Here is a 14,223-nt window from a genome sequence, read left to right on the forward strand (position 1 = left end):
CTACATTGTTATTATTTATATGGAGCCAGCAACTGAGATGTAATAGAAATGTCTCCTTCTATCTAACAGTCATATGTGCAAGTTGCAGTTTGGTGATTTTTTCCACTTTGGTTGGGATTATTATTATTGGTGCAAGGTCACAGGATAGTAATCAACTACTCTTAAAAATGTGTGTTCTTCAAACCTAAGGTTCCTATCGATTCTGCAGAATCAGTAAACTTGAGCTCTGGTCCTGCTTTGTCTTTCTTTTAGCAGGTTTCCTTGGAAGCCAGTGCTGAGTGATTCAGTCTTGCACTGAGTACAACATACAAGGCCTTTTCTATTTTTGATCTTTTCTCTCTTTGAAACAGGTCGTGGTGGCCGGGTTGGAACTCATGGGGGCACTCTGTCATCATACATTGTAAAGAACATTGCTTTGGACAAGACTGATGACAGCAATCCCCGAGAAGCCATTTTACGCCACGCCAAAGCAGCCCAAGATAACCCATATTGGGTTTCTCCAGCATATTCCAAGTAAGGCAAAAATAACAATATTTATTACATTTAATGAATTGGAGAAAACATAGCAGTGTTTGCTTTAGGTTTATTATGTCTCCATCTGTTGTTTTATTATTAAACGTGAAGTATAGGCCAGACAACTCATAGTCCATTATATTTAAAGGACTTAGCAACAATGTTCAGGAGCCAGAGAAGTACAATGGCTAGGTACTTGCTTTGCACATAAATGACCTGGTTTTTATCTTTATCACCCCTGCAGCGATGGCTAACCTATGGCATGTATGCCAGCTGTGGCACGCGAAGGCCTTGCAGCTGGCATGCGGAAGGTCCGCAATTAAGATATGTGGCTTGGCGGGAGGCGAGTGTGCCGGTGTCTGCTTTGCAGCTCACCTGGCAAAAGGGCCTGACTTGCCATTGGGAGGACCGGGCATTGTGCGGCAGTTTGGGCACTCGGACTCAAAAAGGTTAGCCATCACTGCTTATGGTCTCCTGAGCACAGTCACGAGTGATCCCTGAGCACCACTGGGTGTGGTCCATAAAGCAAAATAAAACATTGTTCAGTGATATTTGTTCTCTTGTTTGTTTGTTTTGGGGGGGGGCACACCCAGTGACACTCAGGGTTTATTCCTGACTATGGGCTCAGAATCGCTCCTGGCTTGGGGGACCATATGGGACACCAGTGGATTGAACCGAGGTCCATCCTAGGTTAGCACAATCCTAGGTGCCTACCACCCTACCACTTGGGCCACTGCTCTGGCCCCTGTTCTCTTGTTTGACAAACTCTGGGCATTAAAATACAAAGCCAATTACCAGTAGTGCCACTAGATGGAAGGGGAAGAAGATCAGATTAGAAGAGTCCTAGGCACAATGGTAGAAGGTCATGGTTACTTTGGTGGTTGTGAGGGATAGTCATTTTGTTTTTGATATCATAAACTTTAACACTGTAGTAACCACATTTACTATAATTAATAAAAGTAATTGATAAAACAAGGAATAGAACACTTTTAAGAGACTAAGTGAAAATGGAAAATTAGTAATTTTCAGAATGGGTGATTAATCTCTAGAGTGCAAACTACAATGATGGGGACAAGGCAAGTCTTGTGTTAGTGGGAGGAGGTGCTTCTGTTTCTCCGCTTAAAAAATGTAGGTTTCCCAGAGTAATTTTTCTTTTCTTTTTTTTTTTTTTCTCTGAAAGGAGGGCAGAAGACCAAATACGTTTAGGAACTTCTGCTATAAATAAATTATTAAATTTGTCCACTTCCACCATCGTTATAGCATAATGTAAGGCCAAGATGTGAAGTCTATTCTACCCATGATTTAGAAAAAGGCTACAAAGAAAACACTGCCTATGTGCTTTATCTTAGTTGAGGAGGGCCAGTTTTCTGGCTTTTATATGTAATACTGCATATGTAAATAACACTTCCCCAGGCAGGGTGCAGCCTGCCCACTCAAATTCCCTCAGCCAGCTTAACATGGGTGAAACATGCAGTGTTTTGTAGGGCCACTAAGCCAGCTCTATTTCCACTCAAGATAGGAGCTATTGTAGGATGCTGGGGTTCTCAATGTTTATTTTTAAACTGATTTTAGATTTCAGAGGAAAGTTACAAAAGCAGCATGGTGTTTCCCATGTATCCCACACCCAGTTACTCTGAATATTAATGCCCTCCAGGAGGATAACAAAGTAATTGAAAACAAGATAGAATTTACTCCTGGCCTTACTTGATCACTACCCATTTTCCCACTCATCTCCTTCTGTTTCGAGAGCCTGTTGCATTTAGCTATTTCTTCTGAAACTCCTCAGCCATCACCAACTTTTCAGTCTTCCTTGATTTTTTATACTTTCAGTGAAATGTTGGTTTACAATTTTGTAGAATTTTAATTGTTTGGATTTGCCTGATATTTTTTGTGATTGAAATTCAACTGTGTTGTGAAGGAAGCAAGCATTACCATTTTCCAGCCATCATTTCAGTCAACTTTTGTGGGGATTAGGCCACACTTCTGGTGCTCAGAAATAACACCTGGTTCTGTTTTTATTGATCACTGCTGGTGGGTTTGGGGACTACATATCTGATACTGGAGTTTGAACCCCAGTAGGCCATTTTCAGACAAGAACTTTACACACTCTACAGTTTCTCAGGTCTCAAGGCCATATTTTCTACAATTAAGTTAACTGCCTTTCCTCATAGACCTAGAACTTCTTTAGGGTAATGTTTTAAGACTTAAATTTCTGTTTCTCCTTAAAATTCTGTACTCTTAATTTTATCGTCCTTTAATCCATGGGCAGATTTATCCACAACAGTTTTTTATTTGTTTGTTTTGCTTTTCATTTGTTGTTTTTGGACCACATCTGGCTCTGGCAGGCTTGGAGGACCATATGGGATACCAGGGATCAAATCTGAGTCAGTTGCATGTAAGGCAAATGTCCTGCCCACTGTACTATTGTTTGGCTCCCTTACCTATAACAGTTCTTAACTTAAAATTTGGTAGGTGGTTTTACTCCTTTTCTTCTAGGTATATCAACTTTATATTTTCTTTAAAAAATTTTTGCTTTAAAATTTTGCTTTAAAAAATCATTCTTCTGGGGGCTGGAGCGATAGCACAGCGGTAAGGCGTTTGCTTTGCACGTGGCCAACATAGGACAGACCCCAGTTTGAATCCCGGCTTCCCATATGGTCTCCTGAGCCTGCCAGAGTGACTTCTGATGCCGCTGGGTGTGACCCAAAAATCCGAAGGAAAAAAAAATCGTTGTTCTTTCTACACATTTATTTTTCAAGTAATTGTAATATATCAGTATGAACGTTAAGATTCTTCATTCTTCCGACTGAGTGGGAGAAAACTATTCACCCAACACCCATCAGATAAGGGGCTAACATCCAAAATATACAGGGCACTGACAGAACTTTACAGAAAAAATAATCTAATCCCATAAAAAAATGGGGAGAAGAAATGAACAGATGCTTTGATAAAACGAAATAAATGGCCAAAAGGCACATGAAAAAAATGCTCTTCACCACTGATCATCAAGGAGATGCAAATCAAAACAATGATGAGATACCACCTCACCCACAGAGATTGGCACACATCACAAAGAATGAGAAAATTGGTGCTGGCAGGGATGTGGAGAGAAAGGAACTCATCCACTGCTGGTGGGAATGCCGTCTAGTTCAACCTTTATGGAAAACGATATGGAGATTCCTCCAAAAACTAGAAATTGAGCTCCCATTTGACCCAGCTATTCCACTCCTAGGGATATACCCTAAGAACACAAGAATACAATACAAAAACCCCTTCCTCACACCTATATTTATTGCAGCACTATTCACAAAAGCCAGGCTCTGGAAACAACAAGATGCCCTTCAACAGACGAATGGCTAAAGAAACTGTGGTACATATACACAATGGAATATTATGTAGCCATCAGGAGAGATGAAGTCATGAAATTTTCCTATACATGGATGTACACGGAATCTATCATGCTGAATGAAATAAGTCAGGGAGAGAGATAGATGCAGAATAGTCTCACTCATCTATGGGTTTTAAGAAAGATAAAAGTCATCTTTACAACAATCCTTAGAGACAATGAGAGGAGGGCTGGGACTTCCAGCTCACTTCATGAAGCTCACCACAAAGAGTGGTGAGTGCAGTTATAGAAATAACTACACTGAGAACTACCGTAACCATGTGAATGAATGAGGAAACTGGAAAGCCTGTCTAGAGTACAGGTGGGGCTGGGGTGGGATGGAGGGAGATTTGGAACATTGGTGGTGGGAATGTTGCACTGGTGAAGGGAGGTGTTCTTTACATGACTGAAACCTAATCATAAGCATAATTGTAATCAAGATGTCTAAATAAAGATATTCTGGGGGTTGGAATAATTCAACAGGTAAGCTGTTTGCTTTGTATGTGGCTGGTCTGAGTTTGAGTTTTAGCATCCCATATTGTCCCCTACCAGGAATAATTTCTGAATGCAGAGCCCAGGAATAACCAGTAAGTGCTGCTGGGGGTTGTGTGATGACCCCCAAAAGATTCTAGGATTAAAGTCTAGTGTCATCATTATTTAACATGCTCCTCAAATTTTTCTGACTTTTTATTCCTTTCACAAAATTTTCTTATAGTGATACTACCCAAACGGTTCTTTGATCAGGCATCATTCCTGAACATACTTGAGTAGCTATATCCTGTGTTGGTTATTCAACACCCCCCCCCAAAAAAAAAGAAAAGAAAAAAAGAAATTAACCCTAACAGAATAAAAAAATTTTTTTTCTGACTTTGGCCTGTAGAATCTCCTTTTAACAAATTCTTGCTTAATTTCTTTATTTAAGTACTTTCTTATCTTCTGACATCACAGGTACTTCATGCTAATTTGTGCTTTTCTTGCTTCCTGCTCTGGAATCAGCTAATTCTTCAGTGCTGGTTCCTCTTAATAGGTATTGGTATTGATATTGGTATGTAGCAACAGTTTGATAATAGATATGCTCATGCTTCTGGGTCCTTCCAGCTCACATACTTATCTGAATACTAACCTACACACACATATTAAAAAAGCCTGCAATTTTCATCTACCCTACTGTCTGTGATTTCAGTTCTCTCCACAGGGCTCAATTCCCTATTTTCTCTCTCCAAGTTTGTACCTTCTTTCTCCAAAATGAGAAACACAGGGCTCATTGCTGTTGCATTGACTTGTTCAGTTCTAGTCTGCAACATGAAGTAGTTTTAAAATTGCTGGCCCATTCCCCTGTGAGAAACACTTTTCCTAACTAGATTACAGCATGTGTATATCTTTATTTTATTTATTTATTTGTTTATTTACTTGTTTGTTTGTTTATTGTCTTTCTCAGCTTTACTATCTATTGTCAAGAATTCTTTTCCTCAAGATTGCTCAGAGTATGTCTTTCATTGAATTCAGGTGGTTACTTATATGAGAGAGATGAGAGAGAGAGATAGAGAGAGAGATGAGAGAGAGAGAGAGATGAGAGAGAGGAGAGAAAGAGAGAGAGAGAGAGAGAGAGAGAGAGAGAGAGAGAGAGAGAGAGAGAGGAGAGAGAGAGAGAGAGAGAGAGAGAGAGAGGTGGAGGAGAGAGAGAGAGAGAGAGAGGAGAGAGAGAGAGAGAGAGAGAGAGAGAGAGAGAGAGAGAGAGGAGAGAGAGAGAGAGGAGAGAGAGAGAGAGAGAGAGAGAGAGAGAGAGAGAGAGAGAGAGAGAGTATGTGGGTTCCTTTCCTTTCCCATTCACCCAATGTGGGGAGTCAGTCTCTTCAGTTTATAATTTGTCTTTCCTGAATGTCTTTTGCACAGCTGGGCCTAGGGGAGCTTATCTTTTGCCTCCCTTAGCCCCATCCCCCAGAAATCATATTACTCAGTTTCCAGAGCACATTCTCATTCTTTATTGACAGCTGCACAGTACTTGCTGTGGTTTAGTCAATCTTGCTCCTACGGATGTTTCTAGTGTTGTATTTTTTATTTTTGTCATACCCAGCTATGCTAAAGGCAGGTCTCAAGGGATCTTATGGAGTGCCCTACCTGTTGTACTATCTCCCCCAGCTCCCTAGATGTCCCTACTGGTTCGTAATTAGTAATAATGCTACACTTCATAAATTTCTAAAATTTTCTCATCAAATTTGAGAAAATTGAATATTGATGACTTTTCAAAACATTAACATGCTGGATAAAGTTCTTTGTAAACCAACCCAACTTACATATTACTCTGATATCTCTGCTAATGATTAGGAACTGCTTTTCATAAAAAAATACACATTTCCTTAGGTTGGTTTCCTTAAATGTAGACTCAATAAAAAATGTATGTTTTTAGGTGATTTGTTAGGAAACTTTCCCAGAAAAAGCAAGTCATGGATTGGAAACTATATTGAAACTAGCTAAGACTGAAATGTCAAGCAAAGAGATTTCAGGAGGGTCACTGACTCAGTTCCACAAAGCAACCCTGAAATATCTGTACTCCAGTGCCTGTGTTCCTGGTGGAAGCAAGGACAGATGCTTCTAGTTTTCAAAGGTTTTAGCAATGTATCCAAAACCCTCTGACAGAAAAAAAAAAAAGAAAAAGAAAAAAAGTCAATCATTTAGATGCCTCCACAAATATTGAAATAATACCATTTGATGATATGCAGGGGTCCTCAAACTTTTTAAACAGGGGGCCAGTTCACTGTCCCTCAGACCATTGGAGGGTCTGACTATAGTAAAAACAAAACTTATGAACAAATTCTTATGCACACTGCATATATCTTATTTTGCAATGAAGAAACAAAACAGATACAAATACAATATGTGGCCCACGGGCCATAGTTTGAGGACCACTGATAGAGTAATATTGGCAATATATATTAAAAGAAAATTATCAAACGTTACTAAAAAGGATGAAAATACTGCAAAGACAACTTTTAGTACTGACTGAAATGCAAATCATTGTTAGAACCTAAGCCAGGAACCTGTAATAACTTAGAACCTGTAGGCTATTGTTCTAACAACTTTGATTTTTATAAAGGATAAACTTCAACTTAGTATATAATTATTATGTCTGATATTATAAATAACTTATTTGATCATTTTTCCTGGTGGGGGAAAAATGCAGCAATGTTAAATGGTAGACAGTGAATATTCAGAAACCTCCCTTTAAACCCCACTTCCTTCCATTTTAATGCTCACAGATATTCACTACCATGAATTTCCTCCAATAGAGTTCAATGTAAATTAGCAAATCTATGTGCAGTTATATTTATCATTTAAAAACATAGGTATATGACACTTTTTAAAGCTGGTGTTTATTATTGTTTATTTTTTACTTTGGGAAATGAATCAAATTAATCTACTCATATTTAGGTCTTCATACTGCCATAATATTTACTATACAAAAGCAAGGTAATCTTTTTCTAATATAATACTGTAGTGAAAGACTTTTACATCACTGTACTCTTTTCTATGATAAGCAGTACTGAAGTTAATATCTCTGAACACATATTTGTCCATATGTACACACCTTCTAGAAATATAAGAATACAATGAACTAGTCAGATATTTTCATTTTAAAATTTCTATAGATGTCAAATTTTCAACTATAAAGAACTTGAGCCAATAATGTTTCAGTACCTCTTTCCCCTCAGCCCTCAGAGAGATTATATTAATTTTATCTTTACTTATCTGATAGATAAAAGCTTGTAGTCCATTCCATTTAAATCTTCATAAATGTTGATTATCGTTTGTTATGTTAAAAGTGTTTTCTTTGTGGGGGCCCAGAGCAATAGCACAAGCGCAAGCCTGTGAAAGGCTGACTCTGGAGGGACCTGGGTTCAATCTACTGCCTCCCATATGATCAAGCCCCCCAACCCCCCAGCCAGGAGTAACCCCTGGGACCAGGTGTGGTCCCAAAATAAAACAAACAAACAAACAAAACAAAAAAAGAAAAAAAGTTTTTTCATTGTGAAAGTTCTGTTTATACGGGTGGGGAGGAGGGAGATTTGGGACATTGGTGATGGGAATGTTGCACTGGTGATGGGTGGTGTTCTTTACATGACTGAAACCCAAACACAATCATTGTATGTAATCAAGGTGTTTAAATAAAATATAAAAAAAAAGGAAAAAAAAAAAAAGAAATCGCTCCCAACTTGGGGGACCATATGGAACGCTGGGGGATCGAACCGCCGTCTGTAAAAAAAAAAAAGTTCTGTTTATAGCCTTTGACCTTATATCTATTGCTTTACTAGCCCTTTAATTTGGTTTGTAAGAGGTCTTATAAAAAGGCATTTAACCCTTTGTATTGAAAATATATCTTCATTTTTAAAATTTGTATTTACTTCTAATTATTTTAATTTTATATTTTATGTGGTACTTTTCCAATATTAAAATAATTACTTTAACATGTTTAGAATTATTTTCTTTGCTTTCCTAACCAACCCTCCCCCACCCTATAACCAACCCCAACCCTACCCCCACTTTTGGACTTTACCAGTGGTCTGGATTTACTCCCGGCTCTGAGCTCAGGGATTGCTCCTGTGGGGATCAGAAGTTCATGTAGGTGTCAAAGATTGTTCCTGGGTCAGTTGCATGCAAGGTTGTCACCCTACCCTCTGTACTATATCTCTATCCCCCTAGAAAATTATTCTGTATTAGGTTTTGCTAGGTGGAAAGACTATCCAAGACTATTTTTCTCTTTCATATTTCTATTTAATATTTTTATAGTTTCATTTTTAGAATCTTTGGAGTTATGTTCAAGAAAGGATTGAGGTAAATATATACCTATTATTTTCTTTTCATGTGACCACTGAGACAAATTACTATAAACTTGGTGGTTTTAAGACAGAAATCAATCCTCTCATTTCTGCCTTGAAAAATTCTGAAATCAAAACGTTGTTTTGGCCTGTAATCCCAATGGAGGCCTAAGGGGAAATTTTATTTCATGTTGAAGCTTCTTAGGATTGCTAGTTTAAATCTTTGATTACTCTTTGTATTGCTTCCTTATTTATTTTATGTTTGGATTTGGAGGCTTACCTTGTGATGTTCAGGGCTTACTCCTGGCTCTGAGCTCTGGGATCACTCCTGGTAGGGCTTGGGGAATCATATGGAGTGCCAGGTTCAAACATGGGCCTGCACATGCCAGACAAATGCCTTGCCTGCTCACTTATCACTTTGGCCCTAAGCTTTTGCATTGCTTTCTACTTTGCTCTAGTTTTCTTTGTTATTTGGGTATTTATGCTATAATTTAGGGATTCCCCAAGATAATTCAAGATTTCATCCTCATTAAGAAACTCATAATCATACTTAAAAAATGTGTGTGTATTTTTTATAAAGTAGGTAACTCACAGATTTACATTAGAAATTTGGATTGGGATGAAGTGACCATTTTCAGTCTTCATTAGTTGATCTCTGATTTAATTTTTTCTAATTTTTTTAACCATTTGAATTGAAGTAACAATCTCATTGTATTGAAGTGACATCTTTATTAAACTCACTTATTTATATATAAATTTTATTAATTTAGGGCTCTCTGTTTTGTTTGTTGGGCCATTCTACTATCAGTTTATTTACTATAGGGTTTTCTTGGTCTCATTTTTGCCTTAGCAGAAATTTTGTATCTATTCTTGTAGGTTCCATCATTGTAGTTATCTTGTAACCTCCCCACCCACCTATATAATGCTTGATGCTGTTTTTGTTTTAATTGAGTTGCATGTATATATTAATTTAGATAAAATCTTATTATATGAATTTTTAAAAAGAATAAGGTCTGCTTTTTATTTTACCATGTTTCTTTTTCCCTTGGCAATTAAATGAAGTCATTTAAAATTGTCTTCTCTAGATTTTGCCATTTCTTTCCAAGTTTCTAGTATTTTCTCTTTTTGAGCTATTTTTAGTTAGAGCTTTTCTGCTGAATTGTATAACTTCTTTCTATTGGAAATAATATCTGGTACATATATTAATATCAGAATATTTGTTTCATAGATATTCACTTATTAATCTTCCTAATTCAAATATTTTTAGTCATTTTACTTGGATTATTTAGGCATAAATCTCTATCAGGTACTAGTAATTTATACCTATTCCAATTTATATCTATCCTCTTTTTTTTTGTTTTTTTTTTTTTTTGGTTTTTGGTTTTTGGTTTTTGGGTCACACCCGGCGGTGCTCAGGGATTACTCCTGGCTGTCTGCTCAGAAATAGCTCCTGGCAGGAGGACCATATGGGACACCGGGATTTGAACCAACCACCTTTGGTCCTGGATAGGCTTGCAAGGCAAACGCCGCTGTGCTATCTCTCCAGGCCCTATATCTATCCTCTTTTGTTGTTGTTTTTTATGGGCCAAACCTGGTGATACTCAGGAATTATTCCTGGCACTCTCTGTACTCAGTTTTTACTCCTTGTGGTACTTGTGGAACCATATGGGGTGCTGGGGATCAAATCTGTGTTGGCTACATGCAAGGCAAATGTCCTATTCACTATACTATCACTCCAGCCCTTAAATCTTTTCTCTCTCGTATTTTCTTTTGTCTTGCCAAACAAAATCAAACCATGTCAATTATAATAAGTGTTCTTTTTTCACTTTGCATTTAAGAAGAATGACTATGTTAAGTTAAAACTATTTAATTTCCCATATCTATGCCTTTTGTAAGTCAAACAAATTAAGAATCAGCAATTTCATATTTATATTTTGTTTATATTGTTCATATTTTGTCATAATGACATGCATATTTTTGAGAACATGTATATATAAGATATTAAGAAGAAGGGGCCGAAGTGATAGCACAGCATAAGGCATTTGCCTTGCAGCCAACACAGGACCAATGGTGGTTCAATTCCTGACATCTCATATGATTCTCCAAGCCTGCCAGGAGCGGTTTCTGAGTGCAGAGCCAGGAGGAACCCCTGAGCACTGCCAGATGTGACCCAAAAATAAAACCAAAGGAAAAAAAGATATAAGGAAGAAGCCATCTTTTACCATTTTACCTGTTCATTCAACAAAGATTTACTGAAAACCCATTCTGTGTTAGGTACTTTGCTGAGGTTGTAGAGTTAAAAAGATTTTATGATGCTTATGTTTCAAAATAGAGAGACAGTAAAAAAAAAAAAAAGTGCTAAAAGGAGAATTAAAATAGTGATGGGTTAACCACAACAGCGGTGGTTAACTCCTACCTGACTTGGATTACAGAGACTCTTTTTTTTTTTTTTTTGGTTTTTGGGCCACACCCGTTTGACGCTCAGGGGTTACTCCTGGCTATGTGTTCAGAAATCGCCCCTGGCTTGTGGGGACCATATGGGACGCCGGGGGATCGAACCGCGGTCCGTTCCTTGGTAGCGCTTACAAGGCAGACACCTTATCTCTAGCGCCACCTTCCCGGCCCTACAGAGACTCTTTTAAAAGCAACACCTGGAGCTACTTTCTGATCCCAGTGTCAATCAAAGAAGAGCACAAGGGAAAAAAATAAAAGTGTGGCCACTCTGCTTTGCTCTGCAGCAGCGCACTTCTTTTAAAATACAACCCCATCACAACATGAACCCCATCACAACACAGAGTAATAATCACATTTCAAGTGGGGCAATGAGGAAACAACACACGACAACAGCATGCCTAGAGAATGAGGATGGCATCTCTGATGACCCAAGAAATGCCAACCACCTAATTCACCTCTCAGATGGGGAGTTTAGAATAGAAATATGGAAGATGTTCATAGAACTGAAAGGAAGCATAGATCGATCTGAACAGAACACAAATATGGAGATCAGAAAACTCCAAACTGAAATAATGGGACTAAAAAATGCCTTAGAGTTAATAAAAAACTCTATAGAAAGCCTCTCCAATAGAATAACAGCAGCTGAAGACTGAATCAGTGAGCTGGAAGATGAGAGGCATAATAACTCCATACAACAGAAGAGATTGGAAAAGAACCTCAAAGCAAAAGGTCAGACAATGGAAAAAATACTCGAAGATTTGAACAGATGAAAATAGAAATGTTCGATAAATTCAACAGAAGCAACATAAGAATCATTGGAGTCCCAGAAACACAGGAGGAGAATCCCAAGGAAGAATCAACCATCAAGAACATCATTACAGAAAAACTCCCAGAGATAATGACTGCATGCAACTAAATCCTGCATGCCCGAAGAGTATCAGCTAAAACAGATCCCCAAAAAACACCCCAAGACACATCCTAGTCACAATGACAAATTCCACAGATAGGGATAGAATACTGAAAGCAGCAAGATCCAAAAGGGAAATCACATTCAAAGGAGCATCCTTAAGATTTACAACAGACATGTCACAAGAAACTCTCAAGGTCAGTAGACAGTGGTAGGATATTGTGACAAGACTGAATGAAATGGATGCTTCACCTAAAATACTGTACCAGCCCAACTCATATTCAGGTTTGAAGGAAGGATACATAGCTTCATGAATAAGCAACAACTCAGAAACTTTACAGATCTAAAACCAGCCTTAAAGGAGAAATAGAAAGGTCTACTTTAAGACAAGACAGACCAACAGACACACCAATCTTATAAACAAAGATGGCATTAAATCATTTGACAATCATTTCCCTCAATGTCAATGGACTACATTCATCAATTAAGAGACACAGAGTGGTGAAATGGATCAAAAAGATGAATCCAATCTTCTGCTGCCTACAAGAAACACACCTGAATAGTCAGAACAAACATAGACTCAAAGGCTAGAGGAAAAATCATCTAATCAAACAACACACTTAAAAAAGCTGGGCTGGCCATATTAATATCAGATGACACAAACTTTAGACTCAGAAAAGTTGTAAAGGACAAAGATGGACACTATGTACTAATCAAGGGATATGTGCAACAGTAAGAAATTGCACTACTAAATATATACACATCCAATGAGAGGCCAGCAAGATATCTAATACAATTATTGACAAATTTGAAAGAAGATATAAATAATAACACAATAATTGTGGAAGAACTCAACACGGCCCTGTCAACACTTGATAGGTCAACCAGACTGAAACCCAACAAAAATATACAACACCTGAAAAGAGAAATGGAAAAAAAAGGCATAGTATATATATAGGACACTCCATCCCTAGAAACCTGGATACACATTCTTCTCCAGTGTACATGGGTCATTCTCTAGGATAGACTACATGCTGGTACATAAAACATATCTCCATAAAATCAAGAGGATAGAAATTTTTCAGGCTACCATCACTGACCACAAGGTTCTGAAATTAGATGTGAACTACAAAGGGACACAGAAGAAAAACTTTAACAACTGGAAATTAAACAGCCTAGTACTGAACAACCAGTGGGTCTGAGATGAAATCAAAGAGGAAATCAAAACTTTTCTGTAAACAAATGACAATGAAGACACAAACTATCAGAACTATGGGACACAACAAAAGCGGTACTGAGAGGAAAATTTATAGCTTTGCAAGCACACATCAGGAAGGAAGAAGGGCATACCTGAACAGCTTAATGATGCAACTCATAAAATTAGAAAATGATCAACAAAAGGAACCAAAAATAGAGAGACAGAAAGAAATAACAAAGCTTAGAACAGAAATCAGTGAACTCAAAAACTAAAATACAATTCGAATCATCAATGGAAGTAGAAGTTGGTTTTTTGAAAAAATAAACAAGATTGATAGACCACTGGCAAAACTCACAATGAAAGAGAAACCTGGGCCCGGAGAGATAGCACAGCGGTGTTTGCCTTGCAAGCAGCCAATCCAGGACCAAAGGTGGTTGGTTTGAATCCCGGTGTTCCATATGGTCCCCGTGCCTGCCAGGAGCTATTTCTGAGCAGACAGCCAGGAGTAACCCCTGAGCACTGCCGGGTGTGGCCCAAAAACAAAAAAAAAAAAATAAGAAAGAAAGAGAAACCTGATAATCCATATTAGAAATGAAATCAGGGAGATCACTACAAATATTGCAGAGATTACTTCGAGAAACTTTATGCCATGAAACATGAGAACCTGAAAGAAATGGATAAATTCTTGGACTCATAATCTTCCACAATTGAATAAGGAGGATGTAGTATATCTAAACACTCCCATCACTATTAAGGAAATTAAAATGCTAATCAAATGTCTTCCCCCCAAAAAAAAGCCCAGGCTTAGATGGAGTCACTAATGAATTCTTTCAAACCTTTCAAGAGGAACTACTACCAATCCTGGCCAGGTTCTTTCATGAAATTGAGAAAACGGGAACATTTCCAAACATTTTCAATATCACCTTGATACCAAAACCAGACAGAGATGCTG

General features: G+C 37.9%; 1 protein-coding gene across 1 annotated transcript in view; it reads left to right on the plus strand.

The window, feature by feature from the left end:
* Positions 1-14,223, plus strand: part of WDR70 (WD repeat domain 70) — a 282,711-nt gene that overhangs the window by 250,964 nt on the left and 17,524 nt on the right. Inside the window, 1 exon segment of the mRNA XM_049767710.1 lies at positions 351-513. Within this exon segment, the coding sequence (XP_049623667.1) occupies positions 351-513 (163 nt within the window).

Source organism: Suncus etruscus, chromosome 2 (genome assembly GCF_024139225.1).
Source record: "Suncus etruscus isolate mSunEtr1 chromosome 2, mSunEtr1.pri.cur, whole genome shotgun sequence".
Classification (NCBI taxonomy): Eukaryota; Metazoa; Chordata; class Mammalia; order Eulipotyphla; family Soricidae; genus Suncus; species Suncus etruscus.